Source organism: Rhineura floridana, chromosome 7 (genome assembly GCF_030035675.1).
Source record: "Rhineura floridana isolate rRhiFlo1 chromosome 7, rRhiFlo1.hap2, whole genome shotgun sequence".
NCBI classification, from domain to species: domain Eukaryota; kingdom Metazoa; phylum Chordata; class Lepidosauria; order Squamata; family Rhineuridae; genus Rhineura; species Rhineura floridana.
Genome location: NC_084486.1, coordinates 89,586,176 through 89,603,124, shown reverse-complemented (window position 1 = coordinate 89,603,124; position 16,949 = coordinate 89,586,176). Strand labels below are relative to the sequence as shown.

At 41.0% G+C, this 16,949-nt stretch overlaps 1 protein-coding gene across 7 annotated transcripts in view; it reads right to left on the bottom strand.

Moving 5' to 3' along the window:
• Nucleotides 1-13,665: 13,665 nt before the first annotated feature.
• Nucleotides 13,666-16,949, bottom strand: part of PLEKHB2 (pleckstrin homology domain containing B2) — a 46,899-nt gene continuing 43,615 nt past the window's right edge. For all 7 annotated transcript variants that reach the window (XM_061636385.1, XM_061636384.1, XM_061636382.1 and 4 more), the window contains one exon: nt 13,666-16,111. In XM_061636385.1, the coding sequence (XP_061492369.1) occupies nt 15,975-16,111 (137 nt within the window). In that variant the 3' untranslated portion in view covers nt 13,666-15,974. The remainder of the gene's footprint in view (nt 16,112-16,949) is intronic.

The window sequence follows — 16,949 nt, the reverse complement described above, 5'->3', positions numbered from 1 at the left end:
CACTCTTAATAGACTACAGTTCCCAGGATTCTTTGGGGAAAATAATGTCCTTTAAGTGAATGGTGTGTATGCAGCCTAGGGCAGAAGATTACACAGGCTTAACTTTGGTTTAAATCAATGGCATTCCCGCCTTGTGCGGGGGCGTGTTTGCTGCCGCCCCATTATTGAGAAGGCTCGGGAAGGTTTCCAAAGGTTTCCAAGTGGTCAGGTGGGGTCTTTTGACCAATTAGGTGTAGGGATTGAGCAGCTATAAATAAGTCTGCTCCTCCCTAAAAACTTGCCTTTTTGTCTTGTGTCACCCACCCTCCCTCCCTTTTCAGTATGGGCTCTGCTAGTCGCCAAATGGGGCTGAGTAGGAATTTTTTTTTGGAGATCCTGATTTCGGCATCTCTTTGGTTTTGCCTACTCCATACTGCTAGGTTTGATTCAACTGGCTTGCCGGGAAGGGTTGTGGTGATTCTGGTTTGGCTGGCATGGAATTCGGGCAGGTGAGGTAATTGGGGTTAAATTTGAGGTGGTTGAGGCATTCTGGTAAAGGGCACTCTCCCTAGGGAACCATCAGGGCTTAATGTCTGGTGTGGATCTGGGGAGTGTCCTTGTGGGACCGGCTTGCGCATCATGGTGAATGCCTGTATGGCAGGGCCAGGATGCGGAGGTTGCAACCACATCCAATAGCAAGGAGGGATAGGCTTTCCCACATCCTTGACTGGGAGTTACCATCCGATGTGACTGACTTGTCTTCTGTATTGGAGGGTCTATTCCCTCACAGCTAGGTTGAGCCTCACCTGCCCAAAGTATTTTAAATCAGTTAATTGGTTGATTTGAATTTGATTGATTATGTGTTATATTTTAATAAATATAACATTATTCCATATATGTGTCACAAGTCTTCTTTGGTGTGGTGGCAATGAGGCATTTAAGATCGTCCTTAAGATTGTGCTTAAGACATACACACACGGCCAAAATATTTCAATGAGAGTGATGCTAAAACTTGCACAGCAATGCAAATGTTGATGCTGGAATTAATATGCTTTGTTTGCAGCATATTTTCCTGACCCTCTGCTTCTATCCAGTAGCATATACATTTGGTATAAAGGATTATTTAACTAAGTACAAAAACATACAAAAACAAGAGTCTTAAGTAGACTTTGTTACTGGTAAGAACTTTTGGTCCACCACTCTCAGGGTTGTTGGATTTAATTTTTTTGAAAGACTGCATTCAGGGGGGTGGGGAGAGAGACTTCTACAAAATGTCATCTTTTTCTGCTGTTGTATTTGTCTCATTGGATAAGAAAATACATGCAGAATCCAAGGAAACATTTGTATGTTGTATGTGTCCAGTAAATTAGAAGTAGTCATCATCATACTATTGTAACATCCTGTCATGGAGATAATTTGATTTACATGTGTCACTAATGCTGAATGCTTTGATTAAAAAAATCTTAATGATTCCTCTTCAAAGTTATATTGGTCTGTGAATGTATTTGTCCTTGAACTATCTATTTCTGAATTATTTGCTCTTTATATTGTGGTGATTATCACCAGACCTTGGAAACATCACATTTGGAATATGAATTTCCCCACCTCATAATGACTGGACTTAATCCAAGGATAACTTCCTTGTCCTAATAGTCCCACTGTGTTCTGAATGCAAAAATGAGACTAAAGTATTAAAAGTTTGTGTTGATTTTGCATCTGTGTAATCTGCACTCATCACACTTCAGTGACCAAGACAGCAGCCACTGTTGGCACATACTCAGAAGCTTATTACTTTAATACATCAGGCATGGTAAATCTTGATTATTTATGAAATTGGCAAGAACTTTTAAAAGGGAGAATGTCATTTACAGAACAATACCTTGGCCAGTGTGGAATCAATTGACCCAGAAATTCCCAAACCTGAAAAAACTCAGGTACTTCTCAAAGGCATCTTGTATGTAAATATGACAATTTAAAGCAAGGATGGGGAACCTGTGGCCCTCCAGATGTTGCAGAAGTACAACTTCCATCACCCCTAATCACCCCTAGCTGGGGCTGATGGGAATCACAGAATCATAGAGCAGATCCAGGGTATGGTCAATGCACCTTTCCAAGAGGGAGTGGTCCCAGCCTCCCTGAAAGAAGCGATAATCTGACCACTCCTGAAAAAGCCCGCCCTGGACAACTACTGTCCAGTCACAAATACTCCCTCTATAGGGAAGATGATTGAAAGGGTTGTGGTGCAACAATTGCAAACACTCTTGGATGAAACAGATTGTCTTGACTCATTCCAATTTGGGTTCAGGCCTCGTTATGGAATTGAATCGGCCTTGGTTGCCCTAATGGATGACCGCTATTGGGAGAATGACAGAGTGAGTGTGACCCTGTTGTTCTTAATTGATCTTTCAGTGGCTTTTGATATTATTTACTATGGTATTCTTCTGAGCCGACTTAGTGAAAGGCACTAAGGTATTGGAGGCATTGTTTTACAGTGGTTCTGATCCTATCTCCAAGATCGTTTCCAGAGAATAACATTGGGTGATTGTCTTTTGGCCCCCTGGCAGTTGTGCTGTGGGGTGCCACAGGGTACCATCTTCTCCCCATGCTGTTTAACATCTATATGAAGCCCTTGGGAGCAGTCATTAGGAGATTTGGGGCAAAGTATCAGCAGTACACTGATGTTACCCAGCTCTACTTCTCTGTAACATCTGAATCGGGAAAGGCCGTGCAAGCCCTGGACTGGTGCCTGGACTTAGTGGTGGGCTGGATGAGGGCCAATAAACTGAGTGAATCCTAGCAAAACGGAGGCACTGTGGGTTGGTGGTTCCTGAGTTTGGATAATTGGTCAATTGCCTGCTTTGGATGGGGTCATATTCCCTCTGAAAGAGCAGATTCATAGTCTTGGGTGCTCCTGGATCCATCCATGTCACTAGAGGCCCAGATGACCTTAGTGACTGCCTTTTACTAGCTTCTGCTGGTAAGACAGCTGTGGCCGTTTCTGAATTGGGATAGCCTGGCCACTATTGTTCATATAGATGGCAGCCTCCAGGCTGGATTACTGTAATGCACTCTATGTGGGGCTACCCTTGAGGCTGGTCCAGAGGCTGCAGCTGGTGCAAAATGCAGCAGCGTGACTGCTCACTGGGGCAGGATATCACCAATGTGTCACCCCACTGCTGAAAGAGTTACACTGGCTGCCCATTAGCTACAGGGCCAAATTCAAGGTTCTAGTTTTGGTGTACAAAGCCCTATACAGCTTGGGACCAGGATACCTGAAAGATCGTCTTATCCCTTATATACCCAATCGATCACTGTGCTCTGCAGGTGAGGGCCTCCTGCAGATACCATCTTATCAGAGGTCCTTTCTGTACAACATAGGAAGTGGACCTTTAGTGTTGTGGCACCTACCCTTACCCTTGGAATTCCTTCCTCTTAAATATTAGACAGGCGCCATCTCTGTTATCTTTTCGGTGCCTACTGAAGACCTTCCTCTTTCAACAAGCCATTTAAGTAGAGACCTTATCCCTGTCTGCACCTGTGCTACAATTGCTTTTTAAGATGTTTTTAAAGTTGTTTTGTAAAGATGTTTTAAGGATTTTTGTTTTAATGTTTTTAAAGATGTTCTGTTTCAATATGTTTTAAAGTCTTTTGTTTTTAAGATGTTTTAAAGTGCCTTTAGTATTTTTATTGTCCACTCTGAGCTCCTTTTTGGGAGGAAGGGAAGGATATTAATTAATCAATAAGATAAAATAGGCCCATAAGGCCATCAAGTCCAACCCACTGCTCAATGCAGGAATCCAATGCATACCCAACAGTTGGCTGTCCAGCTGCCTCTTGAATGCATCCAGTGTTGGAGAGCCCCCTAGCTCCCAGCCCACCACTGTTGTACCACTCGTAAGAGTTAGGAAGTTTTTCCTATGTTCATCTGAAATCTGACTTCCTGTAACTTGAGCCCATTATTCCATGTCCTGCACTCTGGGATGATCAAGAAGAGATCCTAGTCCTCCTTTGTGTGACAACTTTTCAAGTACTTGAAGAGTGCTATCTCCCTTCAGTCTTCTCTTCTCCAGGCTAAACATGCCCAGTTCTTTCAGCCTCTCCTCACAGGACTTTGTTTCCAGTCGCCTGATCATCCTTGTTGCCCTCCTCTGAACCTGCTCCAGTTTGTCTGCATCCTTTTTAAAGTGCAGTGTCCAGAACTGGACGCAGTACTCAAGATGAGGCCTAACCAGTGCAGAATAGAGGGGAACTAGTACTTCACGTAATTTGGAAACCATACCTCTGTTAATGTAGCCAAAAATAGACTTGAAGTTCAACAAGAACTGGAGAGTAAGGGTCCTTCAACCTGCTTTAAAGCAATTTACAACTCTGTGTCTCAAGGACTTGGGGTGGGCATGGAAACAATCATTTAAAAACAACAACACAATCTACAGTTACTTAGTGGGATCTGACTCCACTTGCATCCAAAGAGAACACAAAGGAAATGGAAGGCACCAAGGCTCAGTAAAATCCACCTGCTTTTGGATGGCACCTGCCATCAATATGGCAAGTGACATGGGTTCCTGATGCCTCCACTGCTGCCCATACCACCATTCCCAAGTGGTATTGTAAGAATGCACATGTGTCCTGAAAAGGGAGAAAGCATGTGCAACAGTTACAAGCCAGGTGAGAACTCCTGAAATAAAATGCATGCTCCAATGAAGCCCGGAATTGCTGAGCCAATTCCAAATTGAGCCAAAGGGAATTTCTCCATGACTAATAAGGTGCTTTACATTGGGTGTCCTCAATGGATTGCCTTTAACACCCTGATAAGAGATACTGAAGCACAGCCAAGCGCATATCATGGTTGCTTGCATTTTCAGCTCTTTCTATAAATAAGAAAGAGCTGCCACCTCCTCCACCACCTCCAAAGGTGTAACGGACAATGTGTGAAAAGTACTTGGCTGGTATAACTGTTGAAGAGAGCCAGTCAGCAAACCTGTACAACAATCAGTTTTGAGTCTGTGCACATGCCAACTGCATTTTTGTTGCTTAGCGGCCTGTGCAGCGCACTGCTAGAACATGCAAATAAGCCTTCCCTGGAAAAAGGGCAGAAATGCTAGAGCCAGATGGCAGAATTAGAATGACCTTCACCTGCCCTTAATCCGTGTGAAGCTGAATAGACATCAAAACTTTACAGAAACGACAATAATAGAGGGAACAAAGTGATGTCCTTGGCACAAAGCTAAGGCAATCTCTTTCATTTTCAAACAGCTTCAAGTTCAAAGGCTTGCAGTAGTCCTCCACGGCCTTTTTCTGTTTGCTGTTGCATAATTTGTTTTACAGGAGAAGTGTATGATCCATCAAATACCAATATGTCAGGCACTAATCCATTCCAGTCCAACGGTAATGCCGGAAGGAGACAAAATGTGCTCCATCTCACAAACGGATGTGCATTGCAGAGAATAAATATCCTCCACAAATATATACATGGGTGGGTGGGTCCTATAGACCAATCCTAGAATATAGGAAGTTGCCTTATACTAAGTTAGACCCTTGGTGCATCTAACTCAGTATTGTCCATATTGATTGCCAGCTCCTGTCCAGGATTTTAGGCAGGGACCTTCTGCATGCAAAGCAAATGCTCTACCACTGTGCTGCAGCCCTTTCCAAGCCATGTGTAAAAGTGGCATGTTTGTTTAGGACTATAAATCTTATATAGCACGGTAAGCAAGACCTGCTTAGCTCATTGGGGCTTACTTTCAGGGAAGCCTGTGTAGATTACAGCCTCAAGACATAGTAGTGCTCCACCTTTTCTCCAAGGAGCTCACAGAAGCCTCTCTTATCCTCCCAAATATATGTAGTAGTTAGGCTCATATAGCAGCAATCCAAAGTCAACCCAGGGGATTTATGGGCAAGTAGAGATTCAAATCCTGACCTTTGTGGTCTAAGTCCATCACCGCACTGACTTCCCGCCTATTCATACCACTACATCTTATCTCATTTGCCTTACTTCACAGCCCAACTACAGCTCTGACACAACAGTGTAAGCTACTTGTAACTGTACTTTGGCAGTTTTAAATAAGCTATCAACTTCTTGGGATCCTCACAGGGCCTTCTCTGTAGTGGTTCCTAGCATACAAAATTCCTTTCTAAAAGAGATGTTTCATATTTCAGAAAATAGGCCTGGCTCCTTCTGTACAGCTTTTGGAAAGCACATGTGTATTGCTTGGCTTTTAAAAGAATGGTTTTATCATATAATCTGTTACTGGGGTTTCCACAGGAGTTTTATTAACTTTTTCTGGTGATTTGATGTGTATGTTTTGTTGTTGTTGTTATGTGCCTTCAAGTCGATTACAACTTATGGCGACCCTATGAATCAGTGACCTCTACTAGCATCTGTCAGGAACCACCCTGTTCAGATCTTGTAAGTTCAGGTCTGTGGCTTCCTTTATAGAATCCAGAGCTCAGAAAAGTTACTTTTTTGAACTACAACTCTCATCAGCCCAATCCAGTGGCCATGCTGGCTGGGGCAGATGGGAGTTGTAGGTCAAAAAATCAACTTTTTCAAGCTCTGAAGAATCCATCCATCCCTTGTTAAGCCTTCCTCTTTTTCTACTCCCTTCTGTTTTTCCCAGCATTATTATCTTTTCTAATGAATCATGTCTTCTCATTATGTGTCCAAAGTATGATAACCTCAGTTTCATCATTTTAGCTTCTAGTGATAGTTTTGATTTAATTTGTTCTAACACCCAATTATTTGTCTTTTTCGCAGTCCATGGTATGCACAAAGCTCTCCTCCAATGCCACATTTCAAATGAGTTGATTTTTCTCTTACCCACTTTTTTCACTGTCCAACTTTCACATCCATACATAGAGACTGGAAATACTATGGTCTGAATGATCCTGACTTTAGTGTTCAGTGATACATCTTTGCATTTGAGGACCTTTTCTAGTTCTCTCATTGCTGCCCTCCCCAGTCTTAGCCTTCTTCTGATTTCTTGACTACTGTCTCCATTTTGGTTAAGGATTGTGCCAAGATATTGATAATCCTTGGCAAGTTCAATGTCCTCATTGTCAACTTTAAAGTTACATAAATCTTCTGTTGTCATTACTTTAGTCTTTTTGACATTCAGCTGTAGTCCTGCTTTTGTGCTTTCCTCTTTAACTTTCATCAGCATTCATCAGTATCATCCGCGTATCTTCAATTATTGGTATTTCTCCCTCCAATTTTCACACCTCCTTCATCTTGAGCCAATCCCACTTTCCGTATGATGTGTTCTGCGCATAGATTAAACAAATAGGGTGATAAAATACACCCGTCTCACACCCTTTCCTATTGGGAACCAATCACTTTCTCCATATTCTGTCCTTACAGTAGCCTCTTGTCCGGAGTATAGGTTGGGCATCAGGACAATCAGATGCTGTGGTACCCCCATTTCTTTTAAGGCATTCCATAGTTTTTCATGATCTACACTGTCAAATGCATTGCTGTAATCTATAAAGCACAGATTGATTTTCTTCTGAAATTCCTTGGTCTGTTCCATTATCCAACTTATGTTTGAGATATGATCTCTGGTGCCTCTTCCCTTTCTAAATCCAGCTTGGACATCTGGCATTTCTCGCTCTTTATATGGTAAGAGCCTTTGTTGTAGAATCTTGAGCATTACTTTACTTGCATGGAATATAAAGGCAATAGTTCAATAATTACTGCATTCCCTGGGATCCCCTTTCTTTGGAATTGAGATATATATTGAACGCTTCCAGTCTGTGGGCTGTTGTTTAGTTTTCCATATTTCCTGACAAATTGTTTTCAAAATTTGGACAGATTCAGTCTCAGTAGCTTGTAGCAACTCTATTGGTATGCCATCTGTTCCTGGTGATTTGTTTCTTCCAAGTATTTTAAGAGCAGCTTTCACCTCACATTCTAAAATTTCTGGTTCTTCATCATATGGTTCCTCCGTGAATGAATCTGTCATCCTGGCATCTCTTTTGTAGAGTTCTTCAGTGTATTGCTTCCATCTTCCTTTTATTTCATCTCGGTCAGTCAGTGTGTTCCCCTGATTATTCAACATCCCTACTCTTGGTTTAAATTTCCCTTTCATTTTTCTAATCTTTTGGAATAGGCCTCTTGTTCTTCCGTTTTTGTTTTCTTCTTCTATTTCTATACAATAACTATTGTAATAGTTCTCTTTGTCCCTACGTACTAGTCGCTGTATTATTGCATTTAGGGTTCTGACCATGTTTCTATCTCCTCTTGCTTTTGCTTTCCTTCCCTCTTTAACCATTTTAAGAGTTTCTTCAGTCATCCATGGAGGTCTTTCTCTCTTTTTAACTAGAGGTATTGTCTTTTATGCATTCTTCCCTGATAATGCCTCTGACTTCACTGCATAGTTCTTCTGGTTCTCTGTCAACTAATTTTAAAGCCTCCAATCTGTTACTTATTTGATCTTTATATTCTTCTGGGATGTTATTTAAATTGTATTTTGGCATTATGATTGTTTTCTTGTTCTTCAGTTTATTCTGATTTTCGATACGACCAGTTCATGATCTGTACCATAGTCTGCTCCTGGTCTTGTTTTTGCAGAAAGTATGGAACTTCATCTTCTGCTACCAATTCTATAATCAATTTGATTCCTATATTGACCATTTGGTGATGTCCTCAGGTACAGTTGTCTTTCTGGTTGCTCAAAAAATGTTTGCAAGAAACAAATTATTGGCTTCACAGCATTCAATGTCTTTCTCCTGCTTCATTTCTGTTTCTTAAGCCCCATTTCCCCATACTTCCTAGTTCTTCTCTGTTCCCTACTTTTGCATTCCAGTTCCCCATGATTATCAGCACATCTTGTTTTGGTGTGTGATCTATTTCCTCCTGTACTTCTGCATAAAATCTCTCCAATTCCTCTTCTTCAGCGTTTACTGTTGGAGCATAGACTTGGATGATGGTTATATTAATAGGTTTCTGTTTAATCTCATTGATATCACTTGCTCAGACCTTGTGTTGTAGCTCCTAATTGCTTTTGCTACATCACTTCTCACGATTAAAGCAACCCCATTTTTTCTTAATTTCTCATTTTTTGCATAAAATATTTTGTAGTTGCCCAACTGAAAATGTCCCATTCCTGTCCATTTTAATTCACTCACGCCAAGTATTGTAATGTTGATACATTCCATTTCTTGCTTGACAATTTCTAACTTTGCCTGGTTCATGCTTCTCACATTCCATGTTCCTATTGTGTAAGTCGTACAATTCTGGACTCTCCTTTCACATCTGTGTGTATCAGTCTCTGGGCTTCCTTCAGGCTTTGACCCAGCTGTGTCATTAGTCACAGCGCTACTCATACTTGTCCTTTGTTGTTCCCCAGTAGCTTGGCGACTGCCTTCTCACCTGGGGGGTCTCATCTTCCAGCACTATCTCGTGTTGCATTCTGGATACTCTGTTCATAGGTTTTTCATGGTAAGAGATATTCAGAGGTGGTTTACCATTGTCTTCTCTGAGTTTGGATGCATCTTAGTCTAGTGTCTTAGCTTTTACCATTCCGCCTTGGGTCCCCCTGCTAGGAGTCTAGCCTGTTAGTCTAGACTCCTGACAGCATTGCTCTCAGCTTCTTCAACACTCTCAAACCCCCTCACCACGTTAAGGTATGCATCCTAAAAGGAGGATGTATGTTTTAATGTTTGCTTTTAAAGGAATGGTCTATTTGTAATAAAGATAAGTCATCTTGAGTAGGCTATAATCTTGGATAGGTTGCTTAGAAATATCTGAAAAAAATAAAATACACCACTTACAGCAATAAAGACATAATTGCCATTCAGCCTTCTACCTTTTGGGTCAGCACATATTCACATGTCAGTTGACACATCCATCCAAAATAACCTTCCCTTCCTTTCCCTGTTTTCTCAGTTGGCTCTTGTCATCTGCTTGTACAATCATTTCCAAGTGGTATTTTATCTCTCCATAAAGCCACTCCTCAATAACATGTTGGCTCAGTTTCAACTTAACTTGAATGCATAAAAATCCTAATTGGTGTACTTATATAGGGTTTTTTATTTGCTTGATGAAGGTTTCAGTTGTGCTAAATAAGTGAGCCAAGAAAGAGCAGCATATTGAAAGATGATATGCTGCAAGCATTGCTTGACTTTGCCTGCCATCTAGTGGTTCAATTCTGCATACTTCTTATCCAGAAAAAAAGAATGCCAACACAATCCAAGATAAATGCAGTATCTTTCAGTGATGGCACAAGCCAAATCCAGGGACAGACCATCTTTAGTCTAGTGATGCTTTCTTTCATCCCATCACCATTAAACCATATATAACATATAGTTGGAACAGAAAGTAGCTCAACTTTAAGCCTGCTGCAATTTTCATTGTATTTGACATTTCAGTCTAACCCTAGTATATCCATATGGCTTGATCTTAAATATTTTAAATACAGATGGAATGCTACAATAGTATGCTGTACCATAATTGTACTACAAGTATGTTTAAAGTTATCTGCTGAACAAGGTTAACTGCATTAAAATCAGAGGGGTATACATATATTTGACAGCCAGTGTGGCATAGTGGTTGGACTACGACCTGGGAGACTAGGATTCTAATCCCCACACAGCCATGAAGTTCACTGGGTGACCTTGGGCTAGTCACTACCTCTCAGCCTCAGAGGAAGGCAATGGTAAACCCACCTCTGAATACCGTTTACCATGAACACCCTATTCATAGGGCCACCAGAAGTTGGGATCCACTTGAAGGCAGTCCATTTCCATAAATATATTTTAACAGATATCTGATTTCCAACATACTAATGTTTCTGGCCTCTGTTCCTGTGCCTTTAGTTTTTTTTCCTTTACATCCCACCTTTCTTCCATCAATGAAGCCAAGGCAGCATGCATGTGGTTCCCAGGCACTCACCCACCCAGGCCTTCACCAGACCTAGACTTGCTTAGCTTCATATGCCTATTCCCCATTTCTTCTTGGAAATATCATTTCTTTTTATGTACGTATTTATTAACCACCCCTATGCAGTTCACCCAAGAAACACTAAGCAATGATATAGTCACAGTGCTGCACAATAATGCAGGGCCAAGTGTTTGAACTGAAATTAGTGCCAGAGAGGCAGATTATTATTTCAATTTGACCAACTTGATTTGGTTACCTGATTTTCTACACCCACACCCACACGTATATCTTGTAAATCCACATAATTTCCATGACCCAGATCTACAGACATACACATGTGGCTTTAGGCTGCCCCCAGGTTGTTACTCATGTCTCACTAATCAACAGACAGTCAAGTTTGACCGTGCTGATCACCTGTATGGAGAACCAGGATGCTTGAATCCAGGTTTTCCTTTTTGCCTCCCACCACAATAACAACATATGTTTAACTGATTAGCAACCCAATCCACTGTGCACCCTCAGCTCCCAGCTGAAGTTTAGTCCAAGGAAAAATATTCATACTTGTTCCTTCCTACTGGAGCAGACCTTATCTGTTTAATCAGAGCAGACAGCATTAGCCGAGGATTTGGCTTGGCATGGGCACTTCTTAATCCAATGCTCCTGCTTCTCGTTTCTGAATTTCTTGAATTAATTACTTGTAAACACTATCTTTCAGAGTTACTAGGTTTAATGACCTCCTTTGGAAATGTTCCCCAGTCTGACTGTTCTTTTAGGCTTTCTAGCAAACTGTCATAGACGTCATTTGTCAGTTGTGTTCCTTAAAAAAGAGTAATGCAATCTTTTTTTTTTTTACTCCAGTACTTCCACCAGGTGAAATTGTGAGCTCAGCCAGATCAATCTTGTCAGTATCCTGAACAGGCCAGTCTAACACAGACTGCTCTTATTTTTACAAAGGTGTTTACAACAGATTGTGAAAAGCCAGGACCAGAAACTGGGCTGATAACCCGCACACACACACACCTTTTGTTGCCATTTCTCCCCTTCCCATAGTACACTCCTGTGTCCTCTTGCTTTTGTGCAACATTGCTGCCCATGGAAGTAACCCATAACATTTGACGGGCTTTCATTTCTACAAGCATAAGTTTCCATTTTGACAGTTTATGTGCCAAAAGGCTATTATGTCTAACTCCAGTATTTACATAGGTGGCCATCTTAGAGTCCATCTCTCTCTATATTGTCTAAAATGACTGGTTGCAGTACTCTTGTGTTATAGCCCAGGACATCATGCCCACTGTGATAACCATAGGGCTGTGCCAATACATTCCTAGCCTAGCGCTTTTAGCTGGTCAGATGTTTGACTTGACATTCCATACAAGAGGGCAATCTGTCGGTAGGGAAAGCTTTTAATTATTTTATTGTCAAAGATCATTATCTGATGCTTGTTTGAATGATGAAACAGATTACTATGGTTTACTCTTAGAAGTTCTCAGCAAGATTTGGGGAAGAGATTTAAAATGACATCGTTATTTCTAACTCCCACGTTTCTTCCTCGTATTGGGCAGTGTTCAGCTAACCTGTCCTAACAGCACAAGGAATACTGCTAAAGCATCAGAATTCCTCTTCTTCCCCCATGCATGTCCCTCATCTGGAAAGTTGGGGGAACCCACTAGAATAGATTTATGGGGTGCACAGGGGAAGGAGTGGGGGATTTCTGCTGATTAAGCAGAAATCCTTGTGCTGACAGAACTACTTCCTTACAACCCATTATTTCTGGTATTATTTTCTGTTGGATATGGTCAGACTTAAAGAAATGTTGACATGGCAGGGCCAACCCAAGACATTTTCCTGACTAATGACAAGATGGTACCCCTGCCCCTTTCCAAATACAGAAGCCAACTGAACTAGCAAATTACTTCAGTGCAGCAGGTCACACAGCACACACAACTCTGTCTTCTCAGTACCACTCCATGCCCTCTCCAAGCATCTGCTACCTGAGCCAAGTACCTCACTTGTTCAGTGGTAGTGCTGGCCTATGACAACACCTTACATTCCATCATCTAAGGGTGGTGTTTACGAGGCTATGTCATCTGCTTTTTTTGATAGCACGTAAAATTAAATTGTTGAATAACATTTGTATGTCTGTGGCAAGGGTGTTAGAACAAATTAAACCAGAACTGTCACTAGAAGCTAAAATGATGAAACTGAGGTTATCATACTTTGGACACATAATGAGAAGACATGATTCACTAGAAAAGACAATAATGCTGGGAAAAACAGAAGGGAGTAGAAAAAGAGGAAGACCAAACAAGAGATGGATTGATTCCATAAAGGAAGTCACAGACCTGAAGTTACAAGATCTGAGCAGGGTGGTTCATGACAGACGCTCTTGGAGGTCACTGATTCATAGGGTCGCCCTAAGTCGTAATCGACTTGAAGGCACATAACAACAACAGGGAAGATAGAGAATGTAGTACGTTATTATATGACCAATTAGATAATCCAAAAACTAGATTCCTACCAATAACCCTTTTTTGAATATTCAGATTTGCCAAAATTTATTTGGTTTATTTTTATTTGGTTGTCATGAAATGGAAATGGACTGCCTTCAAGTCAATTCCGATTTCTGGCAACCCTATGAATAGGATGTTCATGATAAGTGGTATTCGGAGGTGGTTCACCATTGCCTTCCTCTGAGGCGGAGAGGCAATGACTAGCCCAAGGTCACCCAGTGAACTTCATGGCTATGTGGGGATTTGAACCCTAGTCTCCCAGGTCATAGTCAAACGCTTTAACCACTACGCCACACAAAATTGTTTTGTAGGCAACGCATTTATTGGCTGTTGCAGTTTACAAAATTCACCACAAGTTTATCCAACCAAATTGCTCTACAGGTGATCATCTAACTTAGCTGCTATGTTTTAAAATCCAGCTACTTGATGCCTTGTGTTTTTTCCCTTTATATCCATGTGCAAATGAAGATTTATATTTTTCAGCTCATTGTGTGGTTTTCTATAGTTAAAACCAACTTGAATCATCAAGAAAACCAAGGGGTATGTTAAAAGTTTTAGCTTCCAAGTTCCAAGACAAAATTTATTTTCTTCTTTCCTCACAAAGTACAAATACATAGAAGGTAGGGATTTCAGGAAGTTCTGTAATTCTGTAGAGTACACACAGTAGCACAGAAGCGATGGACTCTTAAAAGTTTCACTAGACAAATTACAAAATCAGAGCAGAAGCTAGTGCTGCTTTTATTTATATGATCAATTTCTTAATAACTAGGCTTCCCACATACTTACGTGGGTATTAAATAAACCATCTTCAGTTCACTGTACTGTTATTTGAAATGTCCTAGACTGATGACAGGGCCAGTTTTGTAAGAACAGATACCTCTGCATGGAGATGTACTACTTTAAAAAGCACACACTTCCAAGTTAAACAACTACTGAATACAACCAGGTCTCCTCCTCAAGTTTCAACAGTTGCTGCATACGCCCCCCATCCCCACAAGGCAAACAGTGGCAAACCCTTAATACAAGGCCTGTAAGAGCCAACATTTTGTAATATTGTCACCTGGTCTTTGCCCCACCCACAATTAAGTTATTCCATTTCAATAGGAATGAAGTACATTAGACTAGTGTTTGCCATTAGGGCAACTGGCATGACCAGAGTCCTCTTTGTTTGCTGCTGTTCAAGCTTTTGTGTTCACTGAAGGACACCACACAGACTAAAGACACTTTGAAGAGTCTTATGTACATCTCAGATTTTAACAGGATGCACAAACCGTAGATGAAAAATAGGAGCATCTTTTTTTATATAACTTACACCACTGAAAATCATTTTCTGGTGAGGATGTGTGCCTATTTCTCTGTCCTCTTATAGAAGTGTGTGTGCATTAGCCTTTAAAGCAGAAAATAAATCTAGTCAAGGAGAAACACATTTAAGACTGGACCGTACAAGTATAACAGCCTTAATAATAAAAAACAAGCATCTCTGTATTGTATCAGGAAAGTGAAAAGCCTTGTTAAGGATAGTTTGTAGTCATAGGTAAGACAAGACAGTTGCTTTGTATTAGCCTCAGTACAGATTTTAAAAGGCTTCCATATACCCAAGTCAGTAAAATATGGTTTGAAGATGTTGATGCCCTGTATGGTCACAGCACCCTCCAACTATTTATTAATTAAATACTGGGTTAGGGTTTTCCATACCCAGGCTGAACTATCCTTGTCACATATTAAACTCTCTCCAATCACTGTTGCACTAAGGAACTGTTACTAGGAGCTAAATGGAGCTGCAATTTCTAGGACACTAGAATGGTTTGCATGGTAAACAAACTCCTTTCTAAAAAGAAATGTCAGAATCTTTATTGCCTAGTCCAAGAAGAGGGGAATCTGTGGCCCTCCAGATCTTGTACTCCAACTCTCATCGGCCCCAACCAGCATGGCCAATCGCCAGGGACAATGGGAGATGTAGTCCAACAACATCTGGAGAGCTAAAAGGGCTCCATTCCTGGTTTACCCTCTAGGAAGGACTTCTACAATAAAGCAGGACACACAGTGATGGTAATGTATCCAATCCTTTTCCTTCAACAAGCCACTGAAATGCAAGAGGTCTCCCTGAATACAAAAACATCCAATGCATCCCATGGAGTATTTACTGTATCATCATCTTTGTCATCTAGGGGTGTTAAGAAAATATCAGATTCAAATCCCCTGGATTCAGAACTAGCCCTTACAGTGCTACGTTGCCTTCCAGTTAGCATTCTGAGGCAGCAGCGGAAGTAATTTTAACAAGATGGTTAATATTTGACTGTAAAAATGAGCCAACTGTGGACGTTTAGCCATCTTTAGTAACACTTCACGGCTATCACTGCTACTTTCTTATCAGTGCATAGAATCACAAACTCATCTGACCACGAGCCATTACTCTAACCGCTTTTCAACTAACGTGCACCTTTGGGATGGTTCAGAATTTTTGTTAACTACAATTCCAGTGTGTCACTTGCAAAAGTATTACTAAAACTTATTGAAAATCTGTAGATTAAACTGGAGTACTTTGCAAATATATATATTAGTGCAGAGAAGATTTTCGATCTCCCTTGCTTTGTGGCTCCCAAGGAAACCTAGAACACCCAGAACAATGAGCCCAGGGCCATTCCCGTTGCTGCTCCAGCAAGCATGCCAAGTGCCAGGTCTCCATCATTATCCCGGTAGCGTTCTCGAATTATGACATGATTTGCAGGAGGCTGGCCATAGGGACCTGGAAAGAAGAACACCATGGAATTTAAATTGAAACAAACTTGAAAAATCTTGTTTCATTTTATTTATTACATTTATACCCCGCCTTTCATTCATCATAGAACTCAAGGCGGCATACTTGTGGTTCCCAGGGCAGACATACTTGTGGTTCCCATCCAGACACTGACCAGACACTGACCCACGTAGTTTTAGCAAGGTAGTGGTCTCATGTGCCTTCAGACAATAACCTGGTCTCCTTAAAATTGGGAGCCCAACCCATTCTGGAGTCCATAAAAAGTAAAAGGCAAATCTTGCAGTTAATGTAGATGAGATAGCTGGTCTTTACAAGTAAATGATTTTTAATGCTAGAGAAACTGAACTAACACTCATAGGAGGTGTCATGTGAAAGAAGATGGATAAAAACAGTGGGTGATATTTAGCGAAGCCATACTGAAGTAACTCAGTCCATTGAATTCAAAGGGTCAACTCTGAGTATGACTAACATTGTATATCACCCAGTGGCTACATTCAGACATCATGCTCTCCAAGCTAGGCAGACACACACACGGCTCATTCCTGATCCTCCAAAACATGGTTTGGAAGATCACATCTGAAAGCAATTGTTGAGAGGGTACAAACCATTCATGCCAAAGAATCAGAAGACAGACAAGTCTCACTATAAGAGCAAGTTCAAACACAACATAATTGAAAACACAACTGCAGTCAACAGATAACATGAGTGTATGATGTTACCAGTCCTCATACATGATAATTTATCAAAGATCTTTTATCTCATCATACTATATAGTATTACTATTGATTTCATTTATTACCCATCTTTCACCCTAAGATACCTATGT